Consider the following 17199-nt stretch of genomic DNA (forward strand, 5'->3'; position numbering starts at 1 on the left):
TATTCTCCGCTAGTTTTACCCATATTTCATTTCATATTCATATTAAATTATTTATTTATTTATGCATATTAGTAGCATTAGTCAAATATCTAAGGATTTATGTATTTCAGGTAAAGTTTAATCGGAAGTATGACGGATATATAAAAAGCATATGAAAAAAAAAATGATGGATACAAAAATATATTTGTACTTAAAATTTAAAATAATTAAATATATATTATTAGTATTTTTATTTTTATTATTTAGATTATTTTGTTTTGTATATTCTCTGCGTGCTAAATTCTCTCCCGGAAGCTTTAAAACAACATGGCAGACGATAAGGTGGACCCCGAGCTTCCCTATAATAAGTTTGTTTTTAGTGTTTTCAAAATATTCGATCAACCTGTGACATATTTTAAAGGTAACATAAGCATTTTATTTGTATTATGAAAGTAATTTGCAGCTTCTGAGTTTATAATCATGAACGATTAAAACTATTTTACTACCAACCATGGCGATATTTTTGTCCTTGGAAAGTAAACTTCAAAATAAACATAACAAAATAGTAATGTTTCGTGAAAATTATTTTTTTTTATTTAACTTTGGAATGAAAAAATATAAAATTCACACAGAAGCTTGAAATGCATTCAAATTTGGCTGTCTTCAAGTCCAACGTAAACAAATTCTTGATGAATCGTCCCCTTAAATAATCCAATTTACCAAATTTCTAATACTAACGATTACTACGAAATTATCCCATAGACTATTGTACACTCAATAACCCTTATTCTCGAGTGGCCTCCGGGCCTTGATAAGTGGTGACCTCTTTGTAAAAAAAAAAAAAATTAATCCTCATGTGTTTATATACTTGGCAATAAATTAATTGTAAGCTTACAATTTGACGACCTTTTTTGACATTGGTTGGTTAAAGAAAAACTTTTTATTTATTCTTTTTCTTTTTATTTGTTTAAGTTTAGACATTTTGGTTAACAGATGAAATAATTTTATACTTAAGATATCAAATAATTTTAATTTTTCAATTCAAAATTAGCTTAAGGAGGCCGTCGGTATATATTACCCTAAGCTGGCATATATTAAGTGTGTTCCAAACAGTATTTTTGATAATTTTTTAGTTTAGACTCATTTTCCCAAACTTAACATATTCAACAGCGAGCTAACCGCCATTTGTCTTTTTCAAATGTACCGATAAACACTGGGTGTTTTTCAAACCGAATAAACATTTTACATTAAATAAAAACACTAAAAACTTTTCCAGTTAGTTAGAAAAATAACTTATCTTGCCTTTGATAACATTTATTTGTTATATATTTGTTTTGTGACAACTTTATCGTATCTGTGTATATAGTAAAACAAACCCATCTCTCATTTCACTTCATATAATTCGCTCATTGTCTCGAACACAATAATAAAATGCCCCGGATACCCTTTTGGGCAAGGTGTACCCCATATCGAAATCCATCATCCACAATTCTTTCTACCAAAATGTTTACTTGGTTACCTTAATTCACAGTCCTTTGAATTATTACTGGTTCTAGTGGCATTGCAAGTCAAGGGTCGGAGATCGTCATCTTTTCTCTCGATGGTGACAGTCAGATACTCATATTCGACTGTACGACTAGTTTGTGATTTGTGACAACCACATTTGAGATAATTCTTCCAAACAAATTCTATATGATTTGTATTATTCGCGTCTTTCAACCGATGTAACCTTCGACTTTCTTCAATTACACCATTTCATACATTTCTTGGCCTTCGGGACAAGATCAAAGTGTAGTATCTGTTCCGACAGATACTGCAAGCTATGACTAGCTATGACTAGCAAAGACCAGATGTGGGGGCAACCCCACATGCCTGACCTTTAACCAGCTCCCATTTCCCACCTCTCGGGAGCTGGTCCCCTTTTTCCCTTCCCCCTCCCTTCACTCCTCACATTAAAAATCGGCCTTGTGCCTAATTTGCTCGGTGGGGGAGCAAATAAATACCATCTGTTCCGGCAGATACTGCAAGCTATGACTAGCTAGGACTAGCTATGACTAGCAAGGACCAGATGTGGGGGCAACCCCACATGCCTGACCTTTAACCAGATCCCATTTCCCACCTCTCGGGAGCTGGTCCCCTTTTTCCCTTCCCCCTCCCTTCACTCCTCACATTAAAAATCGGCCTTGTGCCTAATTTGCTCGGTGGGGGAGCAAATAAATACCATCTGTTCCGGCAGATGCTGCACTTAAGATAATTTGTACCAGTCAATGGAGGGGAAACCCTCTATACTGGGACAATTATTATTTTTGGTAACCAGAGTGCCCCCTTTTTGCCTACTTTTAGGGGAGCTGGTTTTTACCTCACATTAAAAACGGCCTTGTGCCTAATTTGCTCAGTGGGGGAGCAAATAAACACCATCTGTTCCGGCAGATGCTGCACTTGAGATGATTTGTACCAGTCAGTGGAGGGGAAGCCCTCTATACTGGGACAATTATTATTTTTGGTAACCAGAGTGCCCCCTTTTTGCCTACTTTAAGGGGAGCTGGTTTTTACCTCACATTAAAAACGGCCTTGTGCCTAATTTGCTCAGTGGGGGAGCAAATAAATACCATCTGTTCTTAAGATACTGCACTTCTATTTCTTGTTCTCTTTCGGTGGAGGAGAAATCCTTCACGACTGAGACAATTTTTATTTTTGTACCTTTTCTCCACGTTAAAAAACGACCCTGGTGTCTAACTCTGTCCCGTGGGGAGGCATAGTAAATAGGTACACCATTTCATACTTGAATCTTTGACACAGTTTTACAATTTGTCATTGTTCTAAAGGAGACAACTCTCTTTTACCAAGAGATTTGTTCATTTTTTTTTTTTTTTTGTTCATCTCATAATTTAGGACGCTAATAATGTTGTCAGTAAGTTTTTACGAGCGGTTTACAAAAACATACATTTTTATGTTTTTCATTGTTTTTTATTTGGGGGGGATACTCAATTATAGAACTTGTATAGTTTTTAATAGTTGCTTCTGCAGTTTAATTAATCATAAAACAGCGCTGAATCTTCAACACCCACAAGACTGTCATTTAGAATTTATTGTTTACTAACGCTTTCTAAAAAAGCCAATTTGACCGACCGACCGGTGATATACATTAGGTGGGGAGAGCTTCAGAGGGACAATATTGTCTCAGTCAGCTTTCTATTGTTGCGGAACTATAGGTGTTGATGTTAGTCCTGCAAACTCAAAAAAATGAAAATATGTGTGTTAAATGGAGTTGAACAAACAAAGATGACTGAGGTGGAGAATAAATTTTACGGAAAATTTATTTTCTCAAAATCGTAAATACAAGGGGTGTGCAATAAGTAATGCCCCTGACCTACCTCCCATAGCAGTAGAGCAACGAAACTTGGCACAGTTATTAGTCTTTCTCTACATAGGAACCACCCAAAGTTATGCATTTCTCCCATCGTTTGATGCAGCTCTGGAGACCCTTTTTGTAGAACACCCCAGGTTGGTCCCCCAACCACGACGTGACTTCATAAATCAAGGCTGCATCATCTGGGAAACATTTTCCTTTCAAAAACAACTTCATGCTGGGAAGAGGTGAAAGTCAAAGGGTGCAAGGTCAAGAGAGTAGGGAGGATGGGACATATTTCATAACCACATGCCCGTGCTTCTGATCTGGGGACATTTGAGTTGTGGACCGGAGCGTTGTCCTGCAGGAGGAGGGTACCTTTGCTGATCTTGCCCCGCCTCTTGATTTTGATAGCTTCTCTTAATTTCCTCAAAAGTGAAGCATAATAGGCTCCTGTAATCGTGGTACCCTTTGCCAGGAAATCTGTCATCATTACTCCGTCCTGGTCCCAGAAGACTGTGAGCATGACCTTGCCAGTGGAGGGCTGCACCCTTGCCTTCTTTGGAGGTGGTGAGTCCAAGTGCTTCCACTGCATTGCCTGGGCTTTGGTCTCTGGATCGTAGTGATGGACCCAGGTTTCATCCTGTGTAATCAGTCTTTTGAAAAACTTTGACTCATCTTCTTAGCACATCTCCAAATTCATCCTTGAGCACTCGACACGTTCTCGCTTCTTGAATGGTGTGAGCAACCTGGGAATCCATCTAGCAGACACCTTATGCATATGCAAATGGTCATGAATGATAGTTTCCACAGACCCTGTACTAATCTTGACATCTTGGGCTATTTGGCAAATAGTAATGCGCCGATCTTCCAAAATGGCAGCCTCAACTTGACGGAGAGATGCCTCATCAATAGCAGAAGGTGGGGGGGGGGGGCAACCAGGTCTGAGAGCTGTTTCCACAGACTTCCGGCCATGTTTGAATTCACGATGCCAGCGTTTTACAAGGTCATATGATGGAACATTATCACCATAAGTTTCTTTCATTTCATGAATGCGTGAATGTTATTGCATGTGTGCATGCGTAAGTGTATATGCTTGTGACTATTTGTATGTGTATATATGATTTGTTTGTTTGTTTGTGTGTGTGAATGTGTGTGTGTGGTTTGGTTGTGGAATAGTTTACAATAACAATTACGTCATAATTTCATCCATTTCACTCCGGTTGATATTTTTTTCACTTTGAAGTATTTTCGTGTTCCTTGAGGAAAACTAATTTTGCTACTTGTGCATAATTTGAACCAGACGTAACTCAACATCCGATCAGCGTTGCTCGGAACGCAACATTAACCCCCGAGCTTCGCCAATTATGAAAAGCCTAACAAACGCTGCTCAAAAAACAAAAAAGAAAAATGAAGGAAACCTCTAAACATAATAATTTTTACAGAAATAAACAAAACAAAAGCCTAATTTTTGTGATATGTTTTTTTTTTTTTTTTAATTTTAGATTTTTAGGCACCTCCAAAATTCACCACAGAATTATACCCCCCACCCCATATATGTAACACAATGTAACTTTATTAGAAGTTAATATTATCAATATAACTTTTGTACCATTTAAAAGAAGAAGGGCAAAATAAACTAGAAATAATTAAAAAAAAAATTTTTATCATACGAAAACAATATAATTGCTAGATGAAAATCTTGTTTACATAATTGGCACTTTAAAATGTAGTAAGCATTCCGAACGTGAAAACATACCCGTGTTTAATAAATCTAGCAAAACTCCACTAACAGTCAGATTTTCATGAAATTTTCAATACTTATCCATTTTAGAATGAAATATATTAGGGGGAATATTTTTTTTTTAGTGCATGTTCACCCTCCCTATTTATTTTTTTGAAATTCAAACAAAATATATTTAAATCAATCGAAATTTCTATTTATTATGAAACATAAGAGTTCAAATAAGTAAGAAAATATTTATTTTTTAAAAGTTTAAATACACATATTGAACAAAAACTTGAAGTTGAAATTAAAAAATTGATATGAATTTAATATTATCTTTTTTTTTTAATAGCGTTTTTTCTAATTAATATATACTATTATCAGTTGAATGGCCAAGAAAAAGAAACTTTCTACAAATTAATTGATTTTTAAAAGATTAAATCAATTAAAATTCCATTATTTATTAAAAAAAAAAAAGATTCAAACATGATTTTGTTTTACTTTTTTATTAACATTGTTTTTCTTCGTATTTATCCCCTACTTTTTTTTTTTTTGTTTGTTTTCCTAAAAATAATCTGTTGTCTTTAAATTCCAGAGAAAATAGTCGAACCTTTACATGAACGTAACAGACATTACTATTATCACCGCCGTTTTCGAAGAGTGCCAACAATTGATGAATGTGAAGTGGACGAGCCCCTTTGTATATTTGAAGCAAATGAACAGTTCCGCAGAGATAGGTAAGGTTAAAGAATATTAGGGGCTTCTTGACTTAAGAAAATTCAAGCTGAAATATAGAAATCTGATGCAAGTTTTATATTTTAAAATTATATTATTTTATATATATACTAGTAGTTCAGCCTGGCTTTGCTCGGGCCCTATGTACTGTTCATAACTTTATGTGCATATGTATATATATATATATATATATATATATATATATATATATATATATATACTTCGTTTTTTTTATATTCAAAAGTAATGGACTAATGAATTCAACGAGGTTGTTAGATAGTGCTCAATAAAAAGAGCTGATAATACTTGTTTATTGTTATATAAACATGCTCACATCCTGCTGCTACAAATAGCCACTTGTTTCAATCAAACAACAGATATCATCAGGCAGCGACTTGACTATTCAAAAGTTCAATGAATAAACTAGATTATTTATTATTATTATTATAAAGATTATTCATTGAACTTTTGAATAGTCAAGTCGCTGCCTGATGATGCATATCTGTTGTTTGATTGACACAAGTGGCTATTTGTAGCAGCGGGATGTGAGCATGTTTATATAACAATAAACAAGTATATATATATATATATATATATATTAAAAGTTTGACTCATGTCCAGGTAACCAACATCTAAAATTTCAAGTGTTTAGATCCTTGTAAAGTCTGCAAAGATCAATCTTTCAACTTTGACCTCTTGGCAGCCAAAATTTCTTCCAAAAACTGATTAAAAAGCTTGCTGTATGTCTGAATACTCTTTATATAAAAGTTCAAATGTTTAGACCCAAAATTGGCTGAATAGTTTGCTAGAGACCACAAAGGTCAAATCTTTTTAACTTTGTCCCCTTGGCAGCCAAATTGTTGGCTAAACATCAATTAAAAAGCTTGCCCTATGTCTGAATACACTTTATGCAAAATTTCAAATGTACAGACTAGAAATTGGCTGAGTAATTTGGTAGAGACTGCAGAGGTCAAACTTTTTTTTAACTTTGACCCCAATTTTGACCCTTTAACATTTATTGTGTCGGGCTCAAATCGAATTAAAAAGTTTGATCAATGTCCAAGTAACCTACATCTAAAATTTCAAGTGCTTAGACCCAAATTTGTCGAAGTTTGATAGAGTTTTCAAAAAAATGTAATTTTACCCAATTTTCCTTAAAATAACTTTTGATTATGAATAACTTTTTACTCAACGAATTTTCGTGACTTTTGGATATGTCACTATTTTCGACATGACATTTAAGTACGTAATATTGTTTTGCTTAAAACGACATATTTAAAAAACAAAAAATCGACATGTTGCCTATATCTTAAGAAGTATCAGACTAAAATGTGAAAACTCCCAAGGGAGATAAATCTATCAAGAGATATAGTTTAAATTGCTTCATCATCTTTTACTAAAACAAAATAGCTATGTTCGTCTTCTCACAATGAGGACAAAATTTTAAATATGTTGTTGTTGTTGTTTCATCGAATGCCAGTAGGCGCAGGTGGAATGTGAACAAATTCCACGGAATCTTTCAGATTTTTTTCTAATGGCTGGAAGTACTTGATGCTTCACCAAGTCTATCCAAGGTATTTTTTATCGTGACGCCATCACTAGATGGGTTTGTTTCCCAACCTGATATTTTTACCTTGCGGTACATACAGTGCCTAGCCTTCCTAAATGGTCACCCATCTGGTACTGGCCAGACTCAACGTTTTTTAATTGGTGATCTCGCAAGAACCAGTGTGTCAACGTGATTGTGCCGTATATTAATTAAAAGATTTTAAATATTAAATTAATTAAAAATGTATACTTTTTTAATTTCAATCAAACGTTGCATATTACTTTTCAAATCAATAACAACAAGCCGCACACATGCGTGCATGGTCCCCCTCTGGTGCTGCACGTGAGATGACGCCACAAAAAATAGTGAAGAAATGATGAATCTGAGAAACGTGAAGGGCCAACGTTGCTTTCACATTTTCGACAAGTTTCAGAAAAAATCTAATGGATGGGGCAAAAGTTATGGAGTAAAAAGTGTTATTTTTTTGCAATTTTGGGGCATTTGTGACCCCCTTTTGAGCTCCTGGGAACGCCGAATCCCAGTGAAAATAGACAAACGGTGCAGTTTTATGCCTTAAGACATGTATATTTGAATTCAGCACCATAGAAAACCACTATATAAACATACATATCAAGTTTTTGAGTAATATGAAAAAAGAGTTCCAAAAAGGCATGTTTTTTTAACCCTAAAAGTCCCAGACAGATGTGAACCAGAATTTTGGCGGAGTCACCCATACTGAATTCATATTAAGAACACTGGCCTCCACATTTTGGCCAAGTTTCAGGAAACTCTAATGGTGGATCAAATGCTATGGGGCAAAAAGTGTCATTTTGGGGCATTTTTGATCTCTTTTGAGCCCTGGGGGTGCCAAATCCCAGTGTAAATGGATAACGGTGCAGTTTCAGGTCTTAACACATATATATTTGAGTTGACCACTGTGAAAAAACACTATCAAGTTTTTGTTGAGAAATATGAAAAAAGACCCACAAAAAGGTGCGTTTTTGGCACTGAAAGTTCTAGAGGGATGCGACCCAGAATTTTGCCAGGGTCACCCATACTGGATTTATATTAAGAACAATGGGCTCCACATTTTGGCCAAGTTTCAGAAAAATCTAATGGATGGATTAAAAGTTATGGGGCAAAACGTGTCATTTTTGGCCATTTTGGAGCATTTTTGACCTCTTTTGAGCCCCTGGGGATGCAACGGGAATTTTTGCAAAAAAAGTTATTTTACTGTGCACATCTATTTAATGAAATACAATTTGTGGCAAAAGTTCAGGAAAAACTAATGGACGGTTATCTGGTAATAGTCTGGACTAATGGACTCATGCTCAGACACCACTGAAAACATAGGTCTCTTTCCGATAAATTGAAGGATCAATTATACATGACATGCAATTAGCATTTTTTGATACTTCCATATTATAATGACAGATAACTATTGAATTTCAAGTAAAACAAATGGTGCTTCCATATTTAAATAATGACAATGTATTGAATTTCAAGTCAAACAAATAGTGCTTCTGTATTTAAACAACAAAAAATATTGAATTTCAAGTCAAACAAATGATATCTACGTAATTGTCATGTCGCAAATAGTAATATATCCAAAAATTGCGGAAAACGATAAGGTAGAAAATTAACAAATTGTGAAAAAGGACATTTGTAAAATCTAGCAATTTGTTTCAAAATCTTCTGATTCGAATTAGAGTTAACAGGGGAGATAATTCAGTTGACAATTTCTTGGAAATCTAATGGCAATTTTGGAAAAGTAATTTCAAAACTTTTTGACATGGACTTGAGATTAAAACAAAGTGATATATTTTTTTTTCAAGTGATAAATCTAGACTTATCGATTTCTTCTGTCTACTATACAGTGTCTCAACTGAGTTACTTCCCCTTTGCCTTTGTCACATGACTCAAGATGTTCAGAGTGTAAGCTTATTGGAGTATTTTTATCCTTATCAGAACTGTTTTTCACAAAAAATTAATTTTCTACCTCATCGATTTCCATAGTTTTTGCATATGTTACTGTTTGCAACATGATAATTATGCAGGTACAACTTATTTTACTTGAAATTCAATATTTTTTTGTTATTTTAATATAGAAACGCCAAACAAATGGTACCTATGTAAGGCCTTAAATAGTAACATACCTAAAAATTACAAAAAATACGGTAAGATGGAAAATTAATTATTCGTGAAAAACAGTTCCTATAAGGCTAAAAACAATCCGATAAAATTATGCAAACTCAGACATATTGGGTCACATGGTTAAGCAAAAAGGGGAAGTAACTCAGTTGAAACAATTTATAGCGGATAGAATTTATTCAGAAAACAAAAATAAGCATGCTTAATTTGAAATTTTAAAAAAATAACTTTTATTCAACTGTTTTAAAAAAATTTCTGGAATTACTTTTCCGAAATTGGCATAAGAATTCTGAGAAATTGAAAAATTAATTACTTCCCCTGTTAACTCTCCGGTTCAAATCGGTAGATTTTGAAACCAAATTTCTAAATTTAATAAATGTCTTTTGTTCACAAATAATTAATTTTCTACCTAATCGTTTTTTGTAATTTTTGGATATGTTACTATTTGAGACCTTATAATTATGTAGGTGCCATTTGTTTTATTTGAAATTCAATATTATTATTATTATTATTATTATTATTATAAAGACGCACCCATTCTCGTTTTATTTATCTTTCTTTTTCACAGATGGGTCATCTAAAGTCAAAAAGCATTATATATTCTTTTAGTACTCCTTTAGAATCCCACTACCATAAAGAAACATACGTTATTTGTAATTAGCTCTACCTACCCAGTATTATTCAGGAAATGTTTTACTTTCAGTTTTCAGTGATTGTATATAAATTATAATTGGATATTTATCTATCTGACCAGGCTCCTTGCCTGGACCCATGTGACTCTCTTTTTCTCCAGATTTTCCTGTTTTCCATCAACTTCCTCAAATCTTCAGGATCACAATTGACCTCATGTGCAATTTGCTGGATGTACGTGGATCTAGGTCATCCTATGCTCGTGTGTCCGTGCTGTGGAGTCCACAGCAATACATTTCTCACCAGCTCTTGCATTGACCAGCAAATCATAGACATTGTTCCCTGATGGTAGTAGATATGGCAGGTAGGTTGCCATAAAGTTGCTGCTTCGTGGGATGATCTTGCCAAGATATATTTAACACTGTTCGTAACACAAGGGATGTACGCGCTGTCTAGCTATTTTCCCAATCTGTTGGACATTTAAAAAAAAATTTTAAATACATTTTCAGTAAAAACACTAATATGCAATTGTGTGTCATGTTGGAATTAGTAAAGATTTTTAAAAAAATGTGAAAAATGATTGAGTAGACGATCTGCTAGAACTATTTTTTACAAAAAAAAAAAAACACTGTTATTATTGATGCATCATTTTCTAATTTGAAATAGCAAAATTTAACTGAAAACAAGGGAGATAAGTCAGTTTGTCATATAGCAACATTATTCAGTTAATTTTAGTGTTGGGATGATTAATTGGAACACGGGATCGGAAAAGTTGGAACTTTTGGGATGTCAAAATCGGAATAGGGAACATGTGTGCCTATTTTCCAAGTTATGAGAAATTTTATGAGAATGTTTTCATGGCAAGCTAACCAATTCAGCTAAATTTTGAAGTTAAATAAATTCATTGTAAAAATCCTTTAAAAGATAAATATTAGTTTCCTGGGTCTATTTCAAAGATAATTAGTAAAGTAAAATTCTAAGATATTGAATTAAATAAAAACAAAAGCACCTTGTTTGTACAAAAAAATAAATAAATTGATATTAACCCAAAAACCGAGTGATTCTGTTATTTGCAAAAGGGCAACAAATGAAAGTTTTGTAAACACGGAATATACGGAAGCCCAAAATTTCAGCCAAAATTAAAATGACATCATGTAATTAAAAGGAAGGGGATGCTAGTTTTCTTTCTTTTTTCTCAGACGTGCGTCTGTACATTCCTATCCTGGACGTTTATATAATTTTTACCATTTTTTTAATTTAATTATTTTTCTATGTTCCTGTTTTTAAATTAAATTTATTGTTCAAGATTATATAAAAATTATGTTGCGCTGAAAATTTCACATTCATTCAAGCAGGCAAAATATTAAAATATTACATATAAAAATTTTGTGAAACGTGTAATTTTAAAAAAAAGTAGAAATATTTTTTGCTATTATAATGTTTTTGTGTGAAAATATTAAATAAACAATACTTAATTCAACGATTAATATCGGTAGTTCAAGAAATTCATTTTTCTTCAAGTTATATAGAATTCATTAATACAGACTTTAGGGGCTTTTATCCAAAAAAAATTAAATAATTTTTTTTTAATTGTTAAATTTTATGATGCTTTATTTTCATAAAAAAAGCAAAAATAAATTCAATCATTTTTTTTTTTTTTTTTACTACTGAAAACCACAATTTTAGTAAAGGTATTTTTTGTTTAAATAAAATAATACATTTTCACTAAGATTTAAATAAAAATAATGGATTCGTTATATTCCGTGATCATTATTTGATAAATACTGAAAATTTCATTAAAATTGGTTAATTTCCTGATTTTTGGTGAATTTTTAAGTAAAGGGAAGGGTCAAAATGTTTATTCATTTTGAGCATCGGCATTCATTTTGCACATACCTAACGTATCCTTTTAACCATTGGGTCATGGATCCATGTTGGTAATACTAGTAAAAATATTGGAGTCTTAAACTAAATCTTATATGAGTAAAACAAAAAAAATTTTTTTTTGTTTTATTTCTGCTACAGACCGGCACATGTATCGCCAACGTGAGGTGTATTTATTAGGTCAGTTTGTTCAATCTGAAAGATAGTGAGGCAGAGTTATTTCCCTTACTCCACAAATTCTGGTTCTTCTTCGTTATTGTACCTATTTACTATGCCTCCCCACGGGACAGAGTTAGACACCAGGGTCGTTTTTTAAAGTGGAGAAAAGGTACAAAAATAAAAATTGTCTCAGTCGTGAAGGATTTCTCCTCCACCGAAAGAGAACAAGAAATAGAAGTGCAGCATCTGAAGAACAGATACTACACTTTGATCTTGACCAAAAGTGAAACTAGTGCTGTCTACTGAATTTTCATGTCGCAGTAATTAATTAAAATATCCCAAAATTATGAAAAATAATAAGGTAGAAAATTAATTATCAATGAGAACAATTTTCAAAGGGTATTAGTGAGTTTTCTTAAATTTGGATAAGATTTTTTTTTTAAATTTATTTTCCTTGTTACAAATCGAACTCTTCAGTCTCTCTCTCTCTCTCTCTCTCTCTCTCTCTCTCTCTCTCTCTTTTAAAAAAGTTTTTTTTAAGCAAAACTCAATTTTTACGAATTATCTTCATAAACAGTTTCCATTAATAATTACATTTCTAACTTACTGTTTACATAATTTTTGGATATGTTCATTACTGTGACATGTCAATTCAGTTAATTTTAAATTCAATATTTCAGTTTTCAAATTTCGCTAGAATAATGAAGAGGAACCTAAATTCTCTTGGAATTAATTACAGCCCTTTAAGCCACAGAGTAAAGCCTACTTCCTGTTGACAATAAAGAGAACATAGAGCGGTTATTAATGCCAGCTTGTTTTTTTTTTTTTTTGTTTTTTTTTACCATATAAATTCGGTTTCATGTGTCTTTATGCATGCGAGGCGTTACCACTAGAACATAACATTATCCAAATTCCTTCTTTTTTTTTTTTTTAATTAAATTGGGCATAAAATAAATTCACAGCTTTTAATATGGAAAGTCAGTTCTTGTACAGAATTTCCCCCATATTAGTAAACAAAAATATTGAAAAAGCTATATGATGTATATATCCATGGCAGAACGAAAATATCATGTTCCAAAAACCATGTAAATTGATCAAGTAGTTTTATTTTTAAATAAGAAAATCAAATTTTATGAGTATCTGAAGAGTGACTGTCATGCTTGCCATTTTGAAAAAAAAAATCTCAAGAAACAAAGGAAGATAACTCAATAATAATTCAAACTTGTGAGATTTATGTTATAATGCCTACAAATTCCCATTAAAAATGATTTTCTTTGTAAAAAAAATAAAATTACTTGATTAATTTAGGTGTTTTTGGCATATGATATTTCCGTTTCGTCATGGGTACATACATCATACAGATTTCTCTTTATTTTGTCTTTTGATATAGCGGAAATCTGGATAAAAACAAACAAAAAAAAAACAACAACAACTAAATGTAAATTTTGAAAGAGAACTATCTCCCTTTTTTGTTGATTTCTCTCCAAGTTAGGATACAGTGAATTGATTTGCATAAATAAGAAAATTTTATTTTATTTTTCATTTTTTTTTTTTTTTTTAAATAGGAGTGTTGATGCAAACATTTTGAAAATCCTTCGTAACCGTAAGATGGAATGCATGATGTACAATGGACCAAATGCACCGCAAAAATGTGAGAAAGTAACTGAAGATTACGAAAAAGCTTCCACCAATTGGTTCATCAAATGTAAGCATCTTGTATATAGTTTTATTAATCCAAAATAAAGAATTTGATGTTTTCTATTCTACCTGTTAGAAACAAATAGACAACTCAAAAATTCAAGTTCATGATTTGTAATGAAAAAATATTGAATTAACTTTGAATAGTAGGTGTTGAATACTTCAATTCTTAAATTATATTTGTTTTACTATTTTAATTTTGAACCAAAGAAACATTTGTTTCTTTAGTTTTCTCTCTATTTTCTCTGTTTTTCTCTTTTCCTTTTTCTTTTTTCTCTTTTTTTTCCCCCCTATTATTCCATTTTCTATTTGTTCATTTTCTATTTGTTCATTTTCTATTTTTATGCTGGTCCTAAACCTCTACATGCACCTCTAAGGGGATTATGAGGGCAAAGCTCCCTTAAAACTTCAAATATATTCAGTTTGAATAAAATTCAAATCATATCCAAATTTTCTGGGAAGACAATAGAAATGGTCCTAAATTTCTATATGCACTTCTAAGTGGATTAGAGCTCCCTTAAAACTTCAAATATATTTTATTAAATTATATGCATAAAATTGTATGGGGAAGATGATGGAAATTGTCCCAAATTCCTGTATGCTATTTCTATAGGGGAGGGGGAAGAACCCTCTTAATACTCCAAGTACATATATCCAATTTTGATAAAATGAAACACTAATTCAGAAAGTTTTCCAAAATTTCAGTTTCTTTAGAATACAATAGGGGTGAAATGGGAGACGGCATAAAAGGAAAGTCACAATAGTGTCGTTAGGTACCTCCAACGTGCACTAGTTTTAACTCCCCCTAAATCTAACACAATGTAATTGTAATTTAATTTAATATCATCCTAACTTTTTTACCAGTTAATAGAAAAAGCTTCAAATAAACTGCTAATATTTAAAAAAAATTTTTTACAGCATACAAAAATGATGAAAATGCGAGACAAAAATCGTGTTTACATTATCGACGCTTTAAAACAACGTTCCTATGTAGTGACGTTTTTTTCAGCCGTTCACACACCCATGTTTTAAAAATCTAGTAAAAATCAAATAATAATCATATTTTCCTGAAATTTTCGATATTCAATCATTATTAAATAAACTTACATATTAAAAGTAGATTTCGATAAATATATTAGCGGAAATATATTTTTTTTTAGATGTCCTGCCCCCCCCCCTATATTTCATGGTCTGAAAACTAAGCAAAATAAATGTGGGTTGATAAAAGTTTCAACATTTTTTAAAGCTGAAAAGATCAAATAATTAAAATATAGTAATTTTTATATATATATATATATATATATAAAATCCTCTTATTTATTTCACTTACCTCAAAGTTTTAAATAAAATTGGGCATAAATTCAATATTATGTTAAAAAAACACTTTTTCTTGATAATTTTTTTTCTCGGTAATATAATTATTCAAATTACAACAAAAAGAAAACAGTTCTAAAAAATAATTATTTTTAAAAAGTTTTAAATGATATTAAATTCAAATATTACGCGATATGAAGTTTAAATGGATTTTTTTTAATAACAGGTTTCCAATAATAAAAAAATATATTCATATAAAAGAATATAAGACTATTGAGATAATAAAAATTGTAAATCCAAAATCAACCTTAAAAAAATTCGTTTTGATTTTATTATTTAAATTGATAGAGGGTGGTCCTTATGTTTGGCGCTTTTTTTTCAAAAATGTATGGAGCCTTGTAAGGAACATTATCTTTAAATACATGTGCCAACAGAAGACGTTAAAATTAATTTTATTTTAACTCTAGTCTGTGTAGTTCGTTAATAAAAATGTATTTGTTTTACAAAAGGTAAGTTTTATATTATTTTTTATCCATAGCAAAAAAAAAAAGTTACTCCATTAACAATTATAGCACGAACGCTTATCCATAGAAATTAACACAAACACACAAAATTGTTATAAACAGAACTGAGCGTATGGAAAGCAAAAAATTGACAAACGAATGGGGTTAAGTTCAGACGTTTATTTAAAGATAAATGATCGTGAAAAGAGACTGCTGGCGTGTCAGGATGTTGGTGACGGCGTTGGCGGCTGCTTGTTGTTGATAGAACAGTGTTCACAACGCGGTTCACAGTAGTTTGTATTAACTCGATGAACATCTTTGTCTTAGCATCGCCATTATTGACTGTCGCAGCCGCTGCTGCTGCTTTCTGGATCATTCGTAAATATGAAGGGATATGCGATATAACACTGCCCCCCCCCCCCACTTCTAGATCATATTTACATGAAAAGTCTCTAAACCACGTGGGGAGTTGTCCCCTCGTTGCCCTTGCTGGGACTTGCCTGGGTTAATCCATTTGTGAGGCTGGCGCCAGAATCTTCTCGACGTTGTGTGTGATACTTTGTGATGACTGTTGCCCATTGACATTGCAATGTGGGGGCGGAAAAGCATTAGCAGAAAGGTGGGGAGGGTATGGGGCTATGCACCAAATATGTGCACGGTGTACCCAGGCCGTTGTGCCGTTCTCGTCCTGCACTTGATACATCATGTTGTTTGTTTTGGTAATCGAAAAGATCCCTATCCAATGGCTGATTGTGGCCGGTGAAGTAGTACCTTGTCCCCTACTTCGAGCGAGTTCATGTAAGAGGGCTGGTTTTTGTTGCTCTCCATTTTGTGATCAGCCTCATCACTAGCCAGAGCAACACGTTGGTCAACCTGTCTCAGTAGTGCATTAATTTGCATGCCGTATGCTCCTGGTCATCGCTGCTGATTTTCTTTCTGTGAGGAGTCGGGAGGCTGATGTTGGGGTGACGGCCTGAGATTGTATAATGTGGGGAGACACCCGTGGCTTTGTTGGTCGTGGCATTCATGGACGAAACGACAGATTGAAGGATATCCGTCCATTCGCAGTTTTTGTCCTAACATAACATGTAGAGGGCGTTTTTCATTATTCGGTGCTGTCTTTCTATGTTCCCCGAGCTTTGTGGGTGCTATGGGCGATGGAGCTCCTGAGTGATGGGCATCTGTTTGCAAAATTGTCGGTAGACTTCTCCTGTGAAGTGCATGCTGCAGTCGGAGGAAACTATGCGTGGTATCTCTCTGTGTCGCAGGAAAAATTGATATAATCCATGGGCGGCATCGATAGCGCGGTCTCTTGCCCATGGTCAAATGGTCTTTTGCCACCTTTACAGTGGCCCATGTGCCAGCGAGTGTGTCTGCCATAGTTTCCCTTGCACTTTGCATATGTCATGCAAGAGTCGGCGTAAGCTTGAACATCGCTATTTTTGAACTCCCACCAATAACTAGAAAGGAGTTCCTGCATCCAAGTTATTCCCGAATGGTTGTTGGCGTTGTGTGCCTGGTA

General features: G+C 33.1%; 1 protein-coding gene across 3 annotated transcripts in view; it reads left to right on the forward strand.

Moving 5' to 3' along the window:
• The first annotated feature begins 242 nt into the window (after positions 1-242).
• Positions 243-17199, forward strand: part of LOC145268280 (NADH dehydrogenase [ubiquinone] 1 beta subcomplex subunit 10-like) — a 92253-nt gene continuing 75296 nt past the window's right edge. For all 3 annotated transcript variants that reach the window (XM_080123678.1, XM_080123676.1, XM_080123677.1), the window contains exons 1-3: positions 243-400; positions 5650-5791; positions 13728-13867. In XM_080123678.1, coding sequence (XP_079979804.1) covers positions 307-400; positions 5650-5791; positions 13728-13867 — 376 coding nt within the window. In that variant the 5' untranslated portion in view covers positions 243-306. The remainder of the gene's footprint in view (positions 401-5649; positions 5792-13727; positions 13868-17199) is intronic.

The sequence above is a fragment of the Euprymna scolopes genome, chromosome 43 (assembly GCF_053919585.1).
Source record: "Euprymna scolopes isolate OS-2025 chromosome 43, ASM5391958v1, whole genome shotgun sequence".
NCBI classification, from domain to species: domain Eukaryota; kingdom Metazoa; phylum Mollusca; class Cephalopoda; order Sepiida; family Sepiolidae; genus Euprymna; species Euprymna scolopes.